The following is a 19,519-nucleotide window of genomic DNA, read 5'->3' as shown; positions in this document are numbered from 1 at the left end:
GTTTATTTTTCAGGTGCATGCTTGTTTTTATTTCAGACAAAGAAGAAATCATGTTGGAAGATGGGTAGAGCTACTCTTTACTGTTGTTTTTCTGAAATGCAACATTTCCCAGGCATGTATGTGGCCCAAAGCCTGTACAGTTCAATAAGTTGTCAAATTAAAGTTGAAGGAAAGGAAAATAGGGTTTATGCAACTGTTTCATTGAATCGGTTGCTGTAGCCTGGATAAAAATCTAATCCTAAACCCATTATAGGCAACATTTTTTTATGTGATATAACTCAGGTTCAAATGATCTTGGAGCAGACATTTCCCTCCTGTACGCTCGCCAATTTAAATCTCCCTCTCTTTGCGATGCAACTTCCGTTTTCAGCACCATGTACAGCGCCGTCCCTCTCCCTTTTTTCATCGACAGCTTACACGGCAGCTTGAGGCGGGGAGGTAAACTTTTGGCAATATCGGAGTGAAGGTTTTATAGCGGTGTATACGAGCAGTGTTTGCGCGTCCTCAGCCCGATGTTGAGCGCAGTCCGTCGCAGCGATAAATAAGTGCGTCCGCGAAGAACCGAAGGGGAGAGGCACCGAAGATTGGCTCCCGAGATGAAATGAATATGCACAGAGAGCCCGTGAAACAGATCTGTCGCTCTCTGCTACCGGGCTGCTGAGGGATAAAAAAAATTTAAGTAAGAATAGAAAGAAAAAAAGAGGAGAGAATCGAGCGACTTGCGACGCGAACGAGAGACGGGAGGAAAGGACTGCTGTGCAGGGGGGGACGCGAAGGGACTCGATCTGCATGTGAGACCGCTGGTCCTCACACACCGGAGGCAAGAGATGCAGCCTGCGAGCAAGCTCCTGACTCTGATTCTCCTCATCTTCATGGGCACAGAACTCACCCAAGTAGGTTTTTTTTAACGCCATTTTCCCACACCGTGTATTAGAAACAGCTAAAACCAGCGGTTAATTGGCTCCAGATCCATCGAGAGATTAGCCGGTTACCTCGCATAAAGAGCCCCCGTGAATTAGCCCTCTACCCCCGCTTAAACAGATTAACGGGTGGGATTACATGATGTGAATACATTGTGCTTGACGGGCGCGGATAGATCCAGCAGAGCTCTCTCTATTCAGTGTCATCACCGCCGGGGATGACAAACCGGTCAGATATGGGACATTATTGCATGATATGTCAATTTCCTCATTAGTAATTGGTCAGATGAATCAACTGCAGGGCTGTTCTGATACAATGTGTTGCCTGTAGATGTCTCTAAAAAGGTCATTGTTGAATCATTGCCTGCTCTCCTTAAATCAGGGCTCCACAATCAAATGCAGTGCCTCAAAGAAGGTGTTTTGAGCATGCTCGATGACCAGAGCGTGACTTACTGTTGCCTTTTGTGAGGAGTGGGGACATTTAGTCCAACAATGTAAAGCCAACGAGCTCAGCAGTAGTAAACAAATTCACTGGTCAATAAAAAGCATCTCTGTGATTCTTTACTGAGACTAGGGACGACTTCCTGCTACCTGCAAAGGCCATTTGTAGCAATGCATAGAATAGTTGGTGTTTGTGCATTGAACGGTTGCCTTTATAAATCCTCACAGACAGTATAATGGTGGGAGAAAGAGTGAGGGTGTGCATGTATTTATTACCAGGCCCTGCTACCCCCGGATTGAAGAATCTGATGATTTAATTGCCCTTGCTCTGACAGAGTCATATTTCATGGGCTTCACTCTTGTGTGAATCCAATTGTGGTTGGTAATTGGAGACTAAAAAAAAAAAAATCTAACGTGCGCAGAGGTACTATCAATAAATTAATCTCTGCTCCCAGTGTATCCGGCAATATACTCTACTCCGAGTGACAAACTCAATAAAATGTGTTGGAAGTAGGTTGCTGCAAACCCCGCTGGCCCTGATAACCAATGTGTTGGAAAAATATTGATGCAATATTGCCTTGACACAAATATGCAAGCAATTGATTTCAGTAAATTTATGAGAAATGTCAATATGCTGTGAGTGGAATATTTTTTATTCACAGAGCAACGGCGTTCATGTGGAATCACACACGGTTATTACTGGTGCGATTTTTATCCCCCTACGTTGAAGCATCAAATCTGTAAGGCTGTAATGTGAACTGGACATAGAGTGCAGCGGCAGAGTGCACAGTAATGCTGACACGATGGAACAATGGGGCTGTTTGCACTGATGGATGGAAGCCATCAGTCAGAGAGGCAGGAAAAGGAGAGCGTGTTTCACTTTGGGTTTCATGACAGTCGGGTTCAGGTCCTGTATGGTGCGGGTCAGGGGCCCATGTTACGGTGACAGTGTTTCTCTGATGGCCTGAGAGTGCGTGTCGTCTGTTTGAAGGTAAGTCGATATAAGTCCACAGCCTTGCCTGTCCGCCGCCTTCCAGGAGAACAGAAACACAAGAGACACTGACAGCCGGCTCTATTTATACAGCCCCTGCTATAGAAACCTACAGTGCATCTCTCCAGGCCTATCCGCATCTCATCTCTGTTTGAAGACAGATATAAAAAAGTGAGAGGTGTATCCAGAGATGGAATGATAGAGCATTTTATTGCCAGATTACTCATGAGAAAAAACAAGCTATATCCAGACCGTATGGCCACGAACTTTGATGCTGAACAATGGCGCTCTCTTAATGACCACATTAACCACCTTGCTTCAAAAGTCTCACACAGTTTCAGACAGCGTGGGGGCAGCTGCAAATCTTTTCTTAACATCTGGCTGAGGGAGCAGGGAGGCACCTGATTAGTAGCACACTCTCCTCTTTAATTCCGCCCGCGTTTATTCGCCTCCGTACTCTCCGCCGAAGGATTTGGCTACTGCCTGGTTTTCACACAGAGAAGAATAGTAAGCAGCCAGAGCGGCATCTGTTCCCCACCTAGCAACTCCCCCGTGGCTCCAGGCCCACATCCTAAAGCACCTAACAGACACCTGACAACACAGATGGCAGTGCTATAGCTGCCCCATTGACACTATGTGACCCACATACTGTGCCATTGCTCACCCTTTAAACAATCTTTATGCAAAGGATTACTGTGCGCATCAAGGTTTTAGATTTGCGTGCATTCACATTTAAGAATGCATTTTTTTTAAACATGGAAAAAAGCTTCTAATTCACATGAAACAACTTAATCGACTTTGCCAACACGCCTCGAGCCCAAACTACAAGGGTCCAGCGCAGTTTAGGATGTTCAATGTATGAATCCAGAAGAATCAATCTGGTCTTGTGTGAGAAACTGAGTCGGAGTTGAGCAGAATTGCAATACGCGTGGTGTGATTGGCAGCTGGGGTTGAAGCTATTTATTATTCAGTATGGCTGTTGGAGCGACAGAGCAAGTGGGGAGAGAGAGAGAGACAGCGAGCAGAAGAGGAGTAGGTGGATATACGGTGCATTTTATAGTTCACTTGGTGGAAATGTGATTTTTCGCTACTTTGGACAGCTTTTACATTGGATACTGAGTGTGACAATGTGGTTATCCTACTATATATAACACCTGCTCGCTATAAGGCAATAGCCCTGTGAGAAATACTTCTATTAACCTTTTTTTCAAAATGATATTGCAGATGTGTCTGCTTGTTCGTCCCTCCAGGGACAACTACATATTTTGTATCCTATATGGTGAAGCGAAAATAACTTTGAACGCACACTTTAAGCTACATTCTCTTAAAGTTGCCATACAATTTTGTCAACACCTCGCTTACACAATCCTACTCATGCAAGGCAATTATTTAAGACTGCACTAGCAATCATTGTGCGTGTTGCTTTAATGTTTGCACATTTGAGATACAGAATTAGAAATCAATGCTTCATCAGTAAGTATCTCAATGCAATTATAATGAGTCATTTTAATTGACAAATCTCTTTTTAAATCACTATTAATAGATTATTTTGTGTAGCATTGTTTGTTTGTGCACTTGTAGCTTTCCATCTCACGCTGCTGTGTTAAATACTGACTTTATATCCGAGGTAGGACGTACACTTTTCATTATTTGTTTTACCTCCATCTATTAAAACTGAATCCACACCTGTGAAGCCAAGAAAACTAACTGTAGCCTTTTGAAAGTGGTGTAATTAGAGGCCACTGCGCTGCACTGAACTGCACCATATTACACAAGACTAGACCGGACTCTGGACAGCAGTGCACAGCAGTGAGCTGACCCCTGCCGATGCTTCACAGTATTCTGTAGAGCCATCGCTACTGTCAGCTCTCACCTTAAAGGTCATAAAGGAGTGGGAGAGATAGATGCAAGAGCGATACAGACAGACAGACACACACACACACACACACACACACACACACACAGCGACAGACAGAGATATGGAGGTGCAGTGAGTGCAAACTTTCCTTCTATCTTTCAGTTTACCAGAAAAATGCATTATGGAGCTGACAGAAATAGCTTTGGACACAGAGCCACTCATGCTATTCCGGGTACCTCATGTATCATGCAGTGCTGCATTTTGGGCCACAGTCTTGAGCAATACCCTATAGGCCTGTTGAATGAACAAATTAATTATTTGTCATTTCTTAGAGATATCCTCTCAAACAAGAAAGTGCACCATTTAACTGCCCTTTCTGAAGCACACACACAATGTTTGAGTCTAATAACATGCATTTAGTGCACACACATGACATTTACAATGGTTTGGAAATCGACGAATTGTCTTTTTCATGATGAGCTTTTAAAAAAAAAAATAATATGTATTATTTTCACATTTCTTTGCTGCTTCCTGTATTTTTAAAGGCACTTCCTCTTTGATTTCAGCAATGCCAAAATCGACTGCACGATGGCGCCAGAGTCCCACGAATGAAAAGCTCCCCCTCTGTTTGAGCTCGAGGCATCCAGTAACCCATACATAAAACATAACTAACATCCTCACGCCTCTCTGTCAGTGAAATGCGACATTCTGCACACAGGGTTTCGTGCGTATTTTGACATGTGTGCGGTGCAGTCACACGTTGCAGTGCTTGATGGTTTGAATGAGCTTTACCATGCATTGATCCGGAGCAGGTTGGCCCCTATGATAGAGGACCCCTCCTGTGGGGCAGTGGAGAAAGAAATGTCACTGTCCGATAAAATAATCCCTCAGCATCAGTGCCCGGCGACCTCAGCCGCACTGCTCATTGTCATTCCCTCTGGGGGACAGCCAGAGTGGGGCAGCTATGGGCGAATCAGGCGCAATCCCAGATATTACAATGAACGAACCCCAACCTGGCTGACATCATTGCGTCTTGCGATATAGATAGATCCGTAGTACCTCCTCCTTCTTCCTCTCATCCATTCGGAGCAGCCTGTGTGTGTAGTCAGTGGCACTTAATCACAGAGCGCACCAAGGCAGGAGGCGGACCGTCGGGCGTGAACGAAATAGTAGGATAACTGTGAACCCGGTGAGGCAGCAGTGTGCGGGACAACGCGGACCCAGGAGCTATCCAGAGGACGTTTCCAGCGGCTTTCCCCTTCTTTATCTCCCAACCGGGGCAAGTGTCGGCAGTCTAATCTCCTTCCCGACCCTACCGTTTAGGTCGTCTCTCTCGCGTCCGACTCGTTCGCCGCCAGTGGTTCGTTGGAGATGTCCAAAAAACGACCAGCCGAGCCGGAGTCCCGGGTGAAACAGCAAGCAGCACTGGGCAACATGAGTCGCCTCCCTTGTTTCTCACCGGAGTCTGTAGAATGAAGACGGCTTAAAAGAAATTAAAAAAAAAAAAAAAAAAAAAGTCCAAGCAGCGCGCAAAGATGTCGGTGCCTTTGCTGAAGATCGGCGTCGTGCTCAGCACCATGGCGATGATTACCAACTGGATGTCGCAGACCCTCCCCTCTCTGGTGGGGCTCAATACTACCAAGCTCACGGCGGCACAGGGAGGGTACCCGGACCGGAGCACAGGAGTAAGTGCGCAAGTTTCGCATATTTCCTGCGGCTGGTTGTTTTTTTTTGTTTTGTTTTTGCCTGAATGAATGTAGGAATCAAATTTCAAGACAGGCCAAATCTGTGCGCTTCGGTTCCTAATTAAGAGGAGAGAGATTGTGAGGCGCTTGCAGCAGCATGCAAAAGTAAAAATGACTTGGAGAGGCATCACAGATATCTTCCTCCTGTGTTTGGTGATGCTCCAGCTGCTACTGGCTTCAGTCGATATGAGTAGCCTGCACTAAGTGGAAAGTTATCTGTGGTTTTTCCCCCCTCACCCCTCTGGTATTGATACAAATGAGAAATCCATGGTAGAAAAATTAGCCGATTGACATGACACATTTCAAGGCAGTTTTTTTTCCTCCCCGTCTGAAACAGCAGGGAGTCCTCATCCTCCCTTTCACAGCCTGTGTGAATGAGAGAGGCGTTCAAAGCAAAGGTAGAGTCAAGATGAAGGTTTCTTTGTTTCTCTGTGAGGCTCCTGGCAGATTCTGAGCCGCCTCTGTGCCAGGATAATGATGTGAGCGCTCTCAAGTGGAGGTTTGCACTGAAATTCGGAATAATGGATAACATAAACAAATAGTAAAAAGCAACAAACTGATATTTAAACAGTTATTGTCATTGTGGAATGTTTGTTTCACGTTTTTTTGAGAAGATTGCAGCATTTTTACATGACTTCTGAGATTTGATTTGATCATTGATGTTATTGCCCAGTGTGAGAGAGCTGACTGAAATCAGGGCAGGTGCTTGATAGTGATTTCTTTGTCTTGTCAGCACATCCTTGGGCAGAAAGCAGGCGGCGCGGCTGGCTGTCAGTCACCGTAGTAGATTTTGTAAAGTCACGCCTTCTCACTAATTGACTCAATCAGCAGGTCTGTCCAGTGACCACTTTTTTTTATCGCTGATGCAGTATATCATTCTCAAAGTCACTCACTCGGCCTTATCTCATCAGCAGGTGACTCTCTCCCCAAAGAAAACTCTCTTTCTGACATTGCACACGTCACACTTAACACTCAGAGCTTTCACACACCCAGCCCGCGGAATAATGGGTGAAGCTTCGGCTGCCTTGATTGGCTGCATCTTCCCTTTGTGCGGCTTTAGAATATACTGTATGATGGTGCAAAACGGGTGGAGCCTGGCTGTTTGTGGTGTCCAGATGGTGATGAATTTAATGCAGCTTTAGCATCTCAGAGGCACAATACACTTAAGCAGCAAAAGTGACCTTTCCAATTTCATAGACAAACACAAGGACGTTTTTTTTTTTGCGGTACCCTTTTCTTTTTTTTCTGTTTTTCTAGTCCATGTTGTTTTTTCTGCTCCCCTCTCCTCCAGCATCACTACTCAACTGCACTTCTTCTCTACTTTTTCACTCCATTTGTCCCCAGGTGTTGCCAGCGAACCCGGAGGAATCGTGGCAGGTGTACAGTTCAGCCCAGGATAGTGAGGGAAGGTGTGTTTGCACTGTGGTAGCGCCACAGCAGTCCATGTGTTCACGGGATGCCCGCACCAAACAACTGAGGCAGCTGTTAGAGAAGGTAATTACCGCTTAACTCCTTAGCAACTCGTGACCATAGCAATCAAAATCATACAATACCCGGAGAGACCGCCCTTTTCCCATTTCACCTGCAGTACTTCACACACAAAGACGTGCACACAGACACATAGGCTTACCCATGTTTGTGGCGTGCCCGTTGGACAAGAGTAGGAACCATGCTCTAATGAGCTCCCTGGAAACCCAACAGGCACCATGGGAGGCAGCTATACACTCACTCCATGGGAGTTTCTATTGTGCTGCACACATCCAAAGCAACACATCTAATGATGCAACCCTGCTCAATTCATGACTGGAAGCTAAGGCTACCCCATTTACACAAAAGGAACATTTAAGCACATTTATGAAAGAATACCTTTTTCCAAAAATAGATTAAATGCCTAAATAATGTAGAGCAGCTAGTTTACACGCTGATATTGATAGAATCTGGGGATGTATCATGATACAGGGGTGATTATTCAGTATACTGGGATATATTAGAGCTGGGCGATGTAGCCAAAATCCTATATCATGATATAGGTAATTTCATATCTTGATAACGATATATATCACCATATACATAGCATGTTTTCTGGTGATTCAATAAATAATAACCACATGATTAAGCCTGTGTTTTATGCTCCTGTGTCAATTTAATACGTAACAAATGAACAAGGAGTATTTTCTCATTTTATTAAGAACTTTAGCGCAAATGATAAACTCAAAATATATCACATCAGATTTTCTGATGAATTTCAGTTTAGTATTTGCTAGTTATTATCAAATAAGATGATGTAATTGAGTGTCACGATATCTTGATGTACGATTTCATCACAATACATTACAATAAAGACGATAAATGATCATATCCAATTATCGTCCAGCCCTAGGAATAAATGTGATGCTGTAAATAAGGAGATTTTGTTAATCTGTAATTGGGAAAACTGTCAGCATAAAAAAAACACACCACCATATGCATACACTGTTACATTGGAGTTGAAGAGCCAAATGGCTGAAGATACATTACAACACTGCTATCCACCAACAAATCGCTCCTTGATAAATAGAAGCTGTGCCAATGCTATGGAGTTTCTGGACCACGACAGTGTCTTAACAGTATGCATTCTACTCTTCCACCATGTGTCTGAGGCCCCTGACTAATTGGCCCGATGTCAGAGTTTGTGAGTCATTGCAAGAAGATAGCCAAGCCAAAAACAACATGTTGACAGTCTGCTACGTTTTCTCTGCATCTCATGCTCATTGCTCTAATTAGACTGTAATAGATAGGAGATTTATTTCATCACTCAGTCCAATGTGTCCATATGGCACCTCAGGTCCAGAACATGACCCAGTCCATCCAGGTCCTGGATCAGCGAACCCAGAGGGACCTGCAGTATGTGGAGAAGATGGAGGTCCAGCTCCGTGGTCTGGAGACCAAGTTCAGGCAGGTGGAGGAGAACCACAAGCAGAACATTGCCAAGCAATACAAGGTACAGAACCAGATATTCAGCCATTGAACCAACCACCATTCTGTCACAGCTGCTCTGTAGCCCATCATTACACAGCCTTACCCATTTGTGTCTTTGTGTTCCCACTGTGGAGATGTTTTAGAAGTGACTAAACCACCACATACTGCATACCAAGAAATCCATAATGCATGCATAATCAGAGAGGTTCAATAATTGGATACATAAACTCAGCTGCAAGAATCCATATCCTTATTTCACTCCAACTCACTTTGTAAAGCCACGTGATGGACTCCTAAATCAACTGAGAAATAAGGAGATTTAATCAAATACTGGATGTGTTTCACACTGAGCAGATGATGCTGCAATGCTTAATTTCTGCACATGGGACAAACATCCTTAATGTAATAAGGACATTAGACATTAAACATTGATTCTTAAAGGGTTTACTGTCCAGTCAAAATAGAATAAAGCTATTTTAAGAACATGTTTTGCAGGTAGTGCGGGGTATCAGTTGAAATGTTTCGAAACTAGTGCCTCAGTTTTCTTTACCAATAGTAAAATGGTGCTTTTTCTTTAAAATCCTTTTTTTTCTCCCCTCATTACCGATAGGAGATTATTGCCTCAGCTCTTTGAGCTATTTGGCCTAAAAAATAATGAAGGCAACTTATCACAGTATCTTTAAGGTGACGTCAGCAAATTACATGGTTCATCCAAGCAACAGTCCAAGACAGGGAAAAGCAGCAAATCTCCACAATTAAGGAGCAATTGGGGCACTTTTGCTTGAAAAAAACGACACATTTTCAAAAAATAGTTGAAGATTATTTTGTCTCTGAATGTCTAAGAGAGATTCTCAAGTGATAAATTATGTCTAAAAATCAGCAGCCATACCAGTACGATGCGATACATTTTATTCACTCCATAGGGAAATTTGTCTTGGACTCAAATGCTGCACACGTAAAGCTGTCTCCCTAGTAGAAATAATAAATAAACAACATATGAACAAAATAGCACATACTGTAGAAAATCCTACCCAGAAATTACAATATTATAGGCAAACAAGAGTACAAGTTTGACCAGACATTTGATGCCACCTTTAAGTACTCAAAGGTTTGCTTTGCTGTGTGCTGCAAACACATTTCAGACAATGCCAATAAAGCATTCAGGCTTGATACCCAGCCCTATTTGCAGTTACTCACACAAATGTTTTGCATTCAGTTCTGTATTCTTACTTTTAGCATGCTTCAGTGTTTGTATCATCTCGCTCGCACCAATACATTTGTGTGATCATGTCATCAGTGCATGCTCCAAAACCCCATGCGACCACACTCAGTGCATGTGTGCAATAACATCCAAGTGCATATACTAAGTGTGTGTGCGTTTGTTTGTTTGTTTGTTTGTTTGTTTGTTTGTGTGTATTGTTGTTAGCTAGGTTAGCAAGCTTTAGCCCCTGTCAACAGCTTGTCATTTTCTTGCTTGCAGGGCTAACTTTAAGACATGTAAAGAGAGCCACAGGGAAGAAGAGGCAGGTCAATTCCAGATTCCCCTGAACTGGGCCACAGTACTGAGAGCATTTGGGCATCAAACAGTTAATTTACCTTTAGCACCATTGAGACTAAGAAACCCCGACCTTCTCCCAAACCAACCCACCACTGATCGCTTCCTGCATGTAACTGCTGTCAAAGTTTTCCATTTAAAAGCTTTTTTTTCAAACGTAAATACATTTATTATTATTATTATAATTATTATTATAATTACTATTATTATTATTATTATTAATTGCTGTTATTCATTTCCTTTTTCTTTTGGCTTTTGTCTATGCATATTTGGTTACTCAACAAATCTATACGTAAAACCATAGACGTACAATTCGAGACACTTTGTTGTGTGTGACATGTAAAAGCATGTAACCCTTAATACGATGTTGCATTTTAAACGATGATGACCAATAAAGAGCTTTCCCAATTGTTGTCGGTGTACCGAGGGCTTGCTTTTTAACGGCTGGTCACTGCCGGGGGGGACGGAGCCACCTGCTCTGCTCATCCAGCGGGTGGAGAATATTTTCCGGGTTTGTTTGCTCAGACACACACCTGCACAGACGAAACACAGCTGTTCACACACAAACACTGAACACGAACACAAACAGGGGGTCATCATGTCAGTGAAGAGGCAGGGTAGAGTTAGAGTAGTCAGGTTCAGACAGGTGTTTTTTTTCTTTTTTCTTTTTCTTTTCTTTTATGGACAGTCTCCTTTTGTCACGCATGACACTCAACCGAGCTTATTCTAATCCTTTCAGGCCATAAAAGCGAAAATGGAGGATCTTAGACCGTTGATACCAGTGTTGGAGGAGTACAAAGCCGATGCCAAATTGGTATTGCAGTTTAAGGAGGAGGTCCAGAATCTGACGTCAGTTCTAAGCGAACTTCAGGAGGAGATGGGGGCCTATGACTACGAGGAGCTCCACAACAGAGTGTCAAATCTTGAGGACAGACTCCGAGCATGCATGCAAAAATTAGGTAGGCACAGAAAGCTGTTGGCACACACTTTGCCTCAAACATGTGTACGCACAAACACTCCCACAGACATGTAGTAGGTTGTGAGTGACCAGATAGAGATCCTCAGGCATATTCACACAATTGAGAACATCACAGGAACATTATGTGTAGCTGAGACACTTGGATGCATAACACGGTTCGATAACACAATCACCATTTACTCTATGGTTGTATTTTGTATGTGCTCGCCGTCTAACAGACTTCACCATTGGTTTACTCTTACATTTTCAAACTAAACAGACTGTGAAGTCCATTAGAGGGCTATAAATGTACTTGTAGAACTGGGGTTACATCCAGGTAACATATGTGCTTTTCCTGTAAAGACACAATTGGTCGATTGTCACAAAATCAACACCAATTTTAAGACAATCAATCAAAAAGAAAGCATGTTTTGGGTTCAGGCCCCTCAAATTGAGGATGTGCCGCTGTGCTGTTATGTCATTGTAAATAGAATAATTGGGGATTTTTGACAAAACAAACAATTTGAAGACGCCACTATAGCCTTTTTTTCACAATTTTATGACATTTAAAGAATAAAACATGAATTGGAGGATTAATTGACAATGAAAATACAGTACAGTATGTATTAATTGGCCTTACACCTTTTGACTTTCTATTTGTTTTGACACCCATTATTGCAATATATTGCAAGAAAATTTGCAAACTTGCATTCATTTATGCTTGTGTCCCCGAAAACTGGCTTTCTGTGATGAAATAGATGTAGAAATACATGATTAGGCATGAGGTGTTTTACAACGTTTTACAGGTAGACACACAAACACACAGCAGTGGATAGCATACAGAGGAAAAGAGCGTCAAGTTCCCATCACAGTCTTATCTTTGCTTTTAGCCCCTGTCTCCGTCTCTTCACACCTCTGTCACAGCCCACAGTGCTAATAGATGCACACCCACGCTACAGTGACTAAGATACATTACACGAGCAGAGACACTTACATGTGGCACATCACGGGTATATTGTGTCCCTGTTTCGAGCTATTCACAGTGCAAGATGTCAGAGACAAAATTGGGGAAAACTTTTGGTTTACAAACAGCGATTCCATTGAAATGAAATTGTAGAGTACAGAAAGCAGATACCTGATCTCAGCTCCCCAGGTGCACCTTCTGTCGTCATTTCTTTTTATCTATTCACATTGCGCGCAGTTAATTTTTTAACTGGCCACATCTGCCGTCCTTACTCACCAGACTGGAGCGAGTCCCTGTTTTTTTGGTCTCAGCTCAATATACGTGTCGCTGCTCACACCTGTGGTCAGACTGCCAAAGATAGGAGAATGGGGAACTGTTACTCCAGTGTGTGCACAAGATCAATTGAGATAAAGGCGAGGTCACCCAGCGTGGGGACTGGCTCTGGCAGAAGAGAGGGTGGCTCTCCCTTTCATTTTCACATGATTGCAGAGGCACTCATGCATATTGCACGCAAATACACTCCACTACGCTCCCGTTATTGAGATTAAACTTGCGAAGGTCACTAGACAACTTTGCATCAGCAGATCAACAACGGGGTGAAAAAAAAGATTTGAGTATTAAATAATAAAGGAGAAATTGATAGCAGGTGGTAAGGGGGAAGGAGAGAGTGATAAAGTGAAGGCGAGCGGGGAAAGTGAAAGAGAGTAACTAGGGTCCCTACAGAGCTGTCCTTCAAACTGTTATGTGCCGGAGAGACTAACAGACTGGCGGCTACTGGGACACAATGGCCATCGATCAAGCGGACATGCCAGCTTGCTGGGCAATAATCAAATAAATAAATCAACCTATGTTGTGCCCCGGCAACTGGGGAGGCACAGAGAGCTTCAGGCAAATCCAGTCCCTTCGCACCGAAACAGTGATTGATGGAGGGGAAAGTCATACCATCACATAAACCCTCTGCTACCTGCCTTGTAACCATTGTTCTCACCATTTCCTCCATAGAGAATAAAATGACAATGCGTAATGTTATAGCAGGTTCAAATGCCACAGCTCAATATTTGTCTCTTTATGAACAACCTCAACATATCCCTTTTTAATGAGTTTGCTCTCTCTCATCTTTTTTAAGGAATAAGTATTTTCTTTTTATGAATGTTTCTAGTTTTGGATATGCAAAGCAGTCACACAAGTGGTCATATGATAGGAACATTTTTTCTCTATAATTAAATATGAAGGCAAAATGCTCATAATTAGTACTGGAAATAACCGCTTACCAACTTAGCCCCGCACACTTTAAACCAGTGAGAAGAGCACAGAGAAATACAGAAATCTCTTGTGTGAAAAAGTGTTCTAACTTTGGCAGAAAATATAGTGTTCATGTAAGACCCCGTCAGGAAGGCAAACGGGAAAATTGTTACACAAAATCTCAGTTTATAGATTGACTTCCTGGTTCAAATTTGAACTATCATTCTTGCCGTAGTCGTGTTTAATGAGCAATTACTATCGACTAGAGCTGCAACCAATACTTAATGAGGTCCTGGTGCTTTTCTTTGTCATGTTCTTTGACAGCTGGTTGGACAAAATGAGACATTTGAAGGCGTCACATTGGGCTGTTTGCCCCTACTTTCTGACATTCTATAGACTAAACGATGGATCGATTAATCACATACAGTATATTGATTGGTTGATGGCCATTTGTTAGTTGCGGCCCTACTTTAGATAGTTTTTGGAGCGCTCTCTTTCGGTTTTACCTCCAAGTAAAGTGGTTTATATAATCCGGTTTACTACCACTTGTGTTTCTTGCCCATTGTAAGCGTATCGCAAGTGCGTTCCCGGACCTCACAGATTACTTTGGTGAGTACAATATTATCACAACCTCAAAGCCAGAAAACTAAGACCCATGTTGAAATAAACCAAAATGATCCTCTAAGAACAAATCTCTCTGCTCCTTAGGAACAAAGCATTGATTCTATATCTAAATCCTCACATTCGGGAGTAAAAGCTCATGATGTTTTGTTATATCAGCCGTTCCCATCAGGTTTTCCATTTTCTCTGCCCCCCGTTTTGTCCCTGGCAAATTGAGGCCAAAAGGGGATTAGACCCTGTGTGCATCTCCAGAATGCAGATCCATCGGCGGGATCCCCCCCAGCAGACTGCAATAGTAGTGTGATCTAAAGAGAGAGGGCATGATTAGAGAAAATAAATAAATAAATCAATGCCCAATGTATTACTGCGGTCTCTAATCCCACTGAGGGTTACGTAAGGGACTCAACCCCCACTAGAGATAGTGGATGCTGCTCATCTGACCATGTTTTTGTCTCTCAGTGCGCTGCTGAGGTGTGATGCCCACACATAGTCACAGGCAGAACATATGTTGTACACAGAGACACACAAACACACAAAATTTCCATTATGTAAGGGAAGGGAATTTGACCAGATGAGACGACGCAGTGGGACAGACTGATTGAGACTAGCAGGGGAAACGTAAATCAAATCTGTATTGTGTTTACTTCAAAGTAAAAGTACATTTCACAACAATTAAGAGTGATAGGGATAATAGAAAGAAAGAGGGATAATAAGTGCTATGGTGAGGGGTTAATGGATGCAATGCTTCACAGGGAAAGATGTGATGAAAAGCTAAAATGAACCATTGTCAAAGTCCCCTGAGTCATTACACTCACGGTTCAAAATGAACTCATGTAAACCGTCTTATTGACTTTTGTCATGACAAAACTGCCAACGTCTAAACGGATGGATGTGCTGTGTGGTATGCGATGTGGTAAAGTTGTGTCTCTCATTCCCTCCCATCCTCATTAGAAAGGGTGCATCAGTCAGGGAGGGACACACAACACGATGATAGTTTTGTCAAATTCACATTAACACCTCGATCAACACTAATTAACACTAAATAAGTTTACAAGCAGCACACTGAAGCAGAATACATCCACTCCTGTTTCCCCTCCCTCTCACATCCACACAGAGAGAGTTAAAACAGGCAATAGCTTGTGTGAGCTGAATAATAACAACCTTGCGTACAGTACATCACACCAAGAGAAAGGCAACAAGTGGACAATGACTCCCTCAATCTGCAGACAAACTCATTTAGCTTAAATGAAAGTGAATCCATCATAATAGATTTTTGAATGAGTCTAAATAGCCGGATGGGTGTTGCTCTAGATGTTTCCATCTCACTTCTTTCCCTTGCAGCATGTGGCAAACTGACGGGCATCAGTGACCCCATCACCATCAAGACATCTGGATCCAGGTTCGGCTCCTGGATGACCGACCCTCTGGCACCTGAAGGAGATACACGGGTATGTCCTAGTCACACAGTACGGATGGGAGTCATCTCCTAATATGACGTTGAATGTACAGATGGGCATCAGATGTTAAGGATCATAAGGTGACACGGACTTCTTGCTTAGATTTGTAATCTTCACATCACAGTTTCTGATTGAAATCATAATTTTTCCAATTTGAGTCTTTCATTTCGTTAAGACAAAGGTTTTACATGGCTGTTGGATTTAACATAAGGGTTTGTTGTTCTTTTGCTATATATATTTTTTATATTAGTTAATCAATGGACTGGGTAATGTTTTTATTGTCTTTCAGCTCATTGTTTTGGCTTTACAGTCCACACTACCTTCCCTGCACTGTCCAGCAGACATAATTAGTGGTGGTGCTAGGCTAGGCTAGGCTAGGCTAGCTGGTGAACATTTAGCAGCCAGATATTTCCTTCCGGTGTTGGTGGAGACCTGAGCTACAGGTTGCAGGAGTGTGAATGTTACTTTCAGTTGTTGTTCCAGAAACATGAATCCAAAAATAAATGTCTTTTCCTGAATCTAAAGTAAGAGTTCGCCTTGATCATAGGTGAAGGTCAACTCTCGCTGTGAAATTTAATAACAGTCAGTGTTAATTGCTTACTGTCCTTTTATCAGCTGATTGCATCGGGTTTCCCTCTGATTGTGGAGCGGGGCGTCTGTTGGCTCAATAAATGGATTGGCTTTCATTCAAATGAAATGCCAGGGATAAATCTATATGGTCTTAACAGGAAGATGCCCAGCGGACAAAGAAGGGTAGGCAGCGTGATATAAAGGAAGTTTATTTGTCAGCTACATGCTCTTTGTGCACAGGCTTTATTAGACACATTTATAAGAGACAGAAAACTCAATGTCACATAGAAGGAAGGGGGGTAAAAACTTGAGAAGAACCAGCAGCATGCAGTATAGTAGCAGTGTAAATTAGCAGTTTGCACACAGGGTGTATGCTGTGTATATTTTAAAAGATTCTCAGCAGCAAGGGTGAAGCGTACTGCTGACTACGATTGCATTTAGCATAGTGTAAAAACAACTTTTTTTGTAGAAACTAATACATTTTGAACAGAACACATGAAAGATGTGCTGCGTTATCAAAGGGAAGACAAAGAAGAATGAGTGTAATTGACAGGAGCAGACAGTTCTGCTCCATTTCTTTTTATCTCCTGGTTTCCATACCTTTGGGTTTTTTTTCCGGGCCCTTGGAGACCTCCTTCCTTGATATGAATCATATTTTAAAAGCATCACAGCAGCGAATGGAAGCAGGGAAGGGCTCCAGGTATCTCCATCCCTCTGAGACTAAGGAAGTGTTTGAGCATCTAGCAGCTCCGGAGTAAGAGCTCTCTACCCACCTCCGCAGGGGCCAGCAGGAAGCTGGGTCGAAGCAGCTGAGGCAGGCCTTTTATCTTGGAATGATGGGCATTATCCCTGCAGGGCCCAGCTCATGCCACCCTGCGGTTGTCACACTGACTGTTTGTATTCAGGAGCTGCCGGAACTCAGCCTCGTCTGCTCCTTGACTAGGGTCTCAGCGTTAACTTAATTGGGATGCTTGTTGAGTTTGTGATTTGATTTATTCAGTGTGTGATCTGCATAGAAAATTCAGATATTCTGATGAACAATGAAGATAGGGGTTTCTATCTCTCAGGTGCCCCTGTGTTTGATGCCAATTCTTCTTTCTCCTTCTTATCATGATGTTTAGGTCTGGTACATGGATGGTTACCACAACAACCGCTTCGTGCGGGAGTACAAGTCGATGCAGGACTTTATGACGTCAGACAACTTCACGTCCCACCGCCTGCCCCACCCGTGGTCAGGAACAGGTCAGGTGGTCTACAACGGCTCCATCTACTTCAACAAATTCCAGAGCCACGTCATCATCAAGTTCGACTTCCGTACCTCTTCCATCAGCAAGTCCCGGCAGCTGGACTACGCCGGCTTCAACAATGCGTATCATTACGCCTGGGGTGGCCACTCCGACATTGACCTGATGGTGGATGAGGGAGGCCTGTGGGCTGTCTATGCCACCAACCAGAACGCCGGCAACATTGTCATCAGCAAGCTGAACCCTAACACGCTGCAGATCATTAAGAGCTGGACCACCAACCACCCCAAAAGGAGTGCCGGTGAGTCTTTTATGATCTGCGGCACGCTGTACGTCACCAACGGCTATTCAGGAGGCACCAAGGTGTACTACGCCTACTCCACCAACTCCTCTACCTACGAGTACATAGACATTGCCTTCCAGAATAAGTACTCGCATATCTCCATGCTGGACTACAACCCGCGTGACCGAGCCCTCTATGCCTGGAACAATGGCCACCAGGTCCTTTACAATGTCACACTGTTCCACGTTATCCGCTCAGAAGAACTGTAACTACGGAAAATGGATTACATACATAAATACATATTGTCTGTGTAGAGATCTACCTATATACAAAAATATATCCGCGAAAGAAAAAGACTCTATGGCAAGATCATTCTATTTATAAAATAAAGTAACTTTTACTGAGAGACTGCAGCAACAGTGAATGCAAACTGGATTGAATGTGCATATAAATGACACTGAAAAAAAAAATCATCAATTGAAGGGTTTCATTCCAAAATGCGATACATTTGTTACAGAAAAATATCAGATAATATCACATGAGAACTGTTTTGTAAATAAAGGTCTTAATATTTACCTATGGTAGACTTTTTTTTTTTTTAATAGCTGCCATAATTTTGTTATTTTGTTTTGGAATGAAACTCTTTAACTGTTTTCTGCTCGGAAATGATTGTAAAAGTAGACTAATATATCAGATTTAAAAAGAATAAGAACAGATGCCAAAAAATAAATCATTACGCCTTTTTTTATATCATGGAATATCGACCTAAGCTCATTCCTGTGGCTCCAGTTCTTCTGTAGAAATCCTCCGAGCTGAACTTTTTCGTTTGGTCAACGGGGGTCCTGAAGCGAAGACTGTTGGTAATAAACTGTTGGATCCCCAGCTCCCATGGACAGTGGGAGGTCAGTCAAGTCAAAAGACTTGTTGGCCTAAGGGGTGCGGCTTGTCATATCATTTTTATCAAGTATGGTAGCAAATCTAAAGTCTGTAAAGAAACAGCAAACAACAATAACTACACCCAGTAAAAGACCTGAAGGCACTTGACTGTTGACAGCGCTGTCGTTTGAGATGATTTTCCCGTGTTAGTGACAGTGTGTGAAAAAGGCTTTCTTTGCATGAGTGTTTTCTATCATTCCGGTCTGCTCTACTGAATGTCTTTTGCTGTATACTATTTTAAAAAAAGGGAGGGAGGGAGGACACCTTTGGGATTAGAGGATTTGCAAAGATTTACTTTTTTCCCCTGCTTCTTTCTATTTAGTTCTTGTTTTGTTTATGTTCTTTTTTCTTTGCAATCATTTTCTTTTTCAAATGTTCTTGTATCACTGTAACTGTTGGCACCGGTTTTGCCTCTGTGTTTGTGCGTTTGGACTGCGTGGGATGAATCTATCTATCTCTCCGAAGAAAAAAAAAACAAAAAACAGAATGTATCGAGTATTGTATCCTGGGAACCGGGTCCTCCTATCTTCAATTCACATCATGCGCCTGTAGTAGGGAGAGGATTTTTTTTATTTATAGAGGATAATCCTGTCTCATGTCATGTTTCCCCCCACTGCTAGTGAAGGATAATGCTGTTTAAATGTATACCCTTGCAGAGGACAAAAGCTTTTCACTCTTTTTGCGCTTTGCTGGACATGTGTTGTATCTGAGTTGAGATAGTTAATGATTTGTGTCAATAAAACAAAGAAATCTAAAGCTCGGATTATTGCCTTAAA

The 19,519-nt window shown here is 42.7% G+C and overlaps 1 protein-coding gene across 2 annotated transcripts; it reads left to right on the top strand.

Annotated features, from left to right (window-relative positions):
- Positions 1-424: 424 nt before the first annotated feature.
- On the top strand, positions 425-19,433 carry olfm1b (olfactomedin 1b). 2 transcript variants are annotated; one of them, XM_083930368.1, is made up of 6 exons: positions 425-893; positions 7,300-7,449; positions 8,780-8,935; positions 11,208-11,427; positions 15,595-15,701; positions 17,402-19,433. In XM_083930368.1, exons 1-6 carry the CDS (start codon positions 828-830, stop codon positions 18,074-18,076), a joined length of 1,374 nt encoding a protein of 457 aa, XP_083786494.1. In that variant the 5' UTR covers positions 425-827; the 3' UTR covers positions 18,077-19,433. The 2 variants fall into 2 exon arrangements, with proteins under 2 accessions (XP_083786494.1, XP_083786493.1); XM_083930367.1 differs by lacking the exon at positions 425-893 and adding an exon at positions 5,397-5,895.
- Positions 19,434-19,519: the final 86 nt, after the last annotated feature.

This window comes from Echiichthys vipera (genome assembly GCF_963691815.1).
Source record: "Echiichthys vipera genome assembly, chromosome: 16".
Lineage (NCBI taxonomy): Eukaryota > Metazoa > Chordata > Actinopteri > Perciformes > Trachinidae > Echiichthys > Echiichthys vipera.
This window is presented reverse-complemented; position numbering and strand designations above follow the sequence as displayed.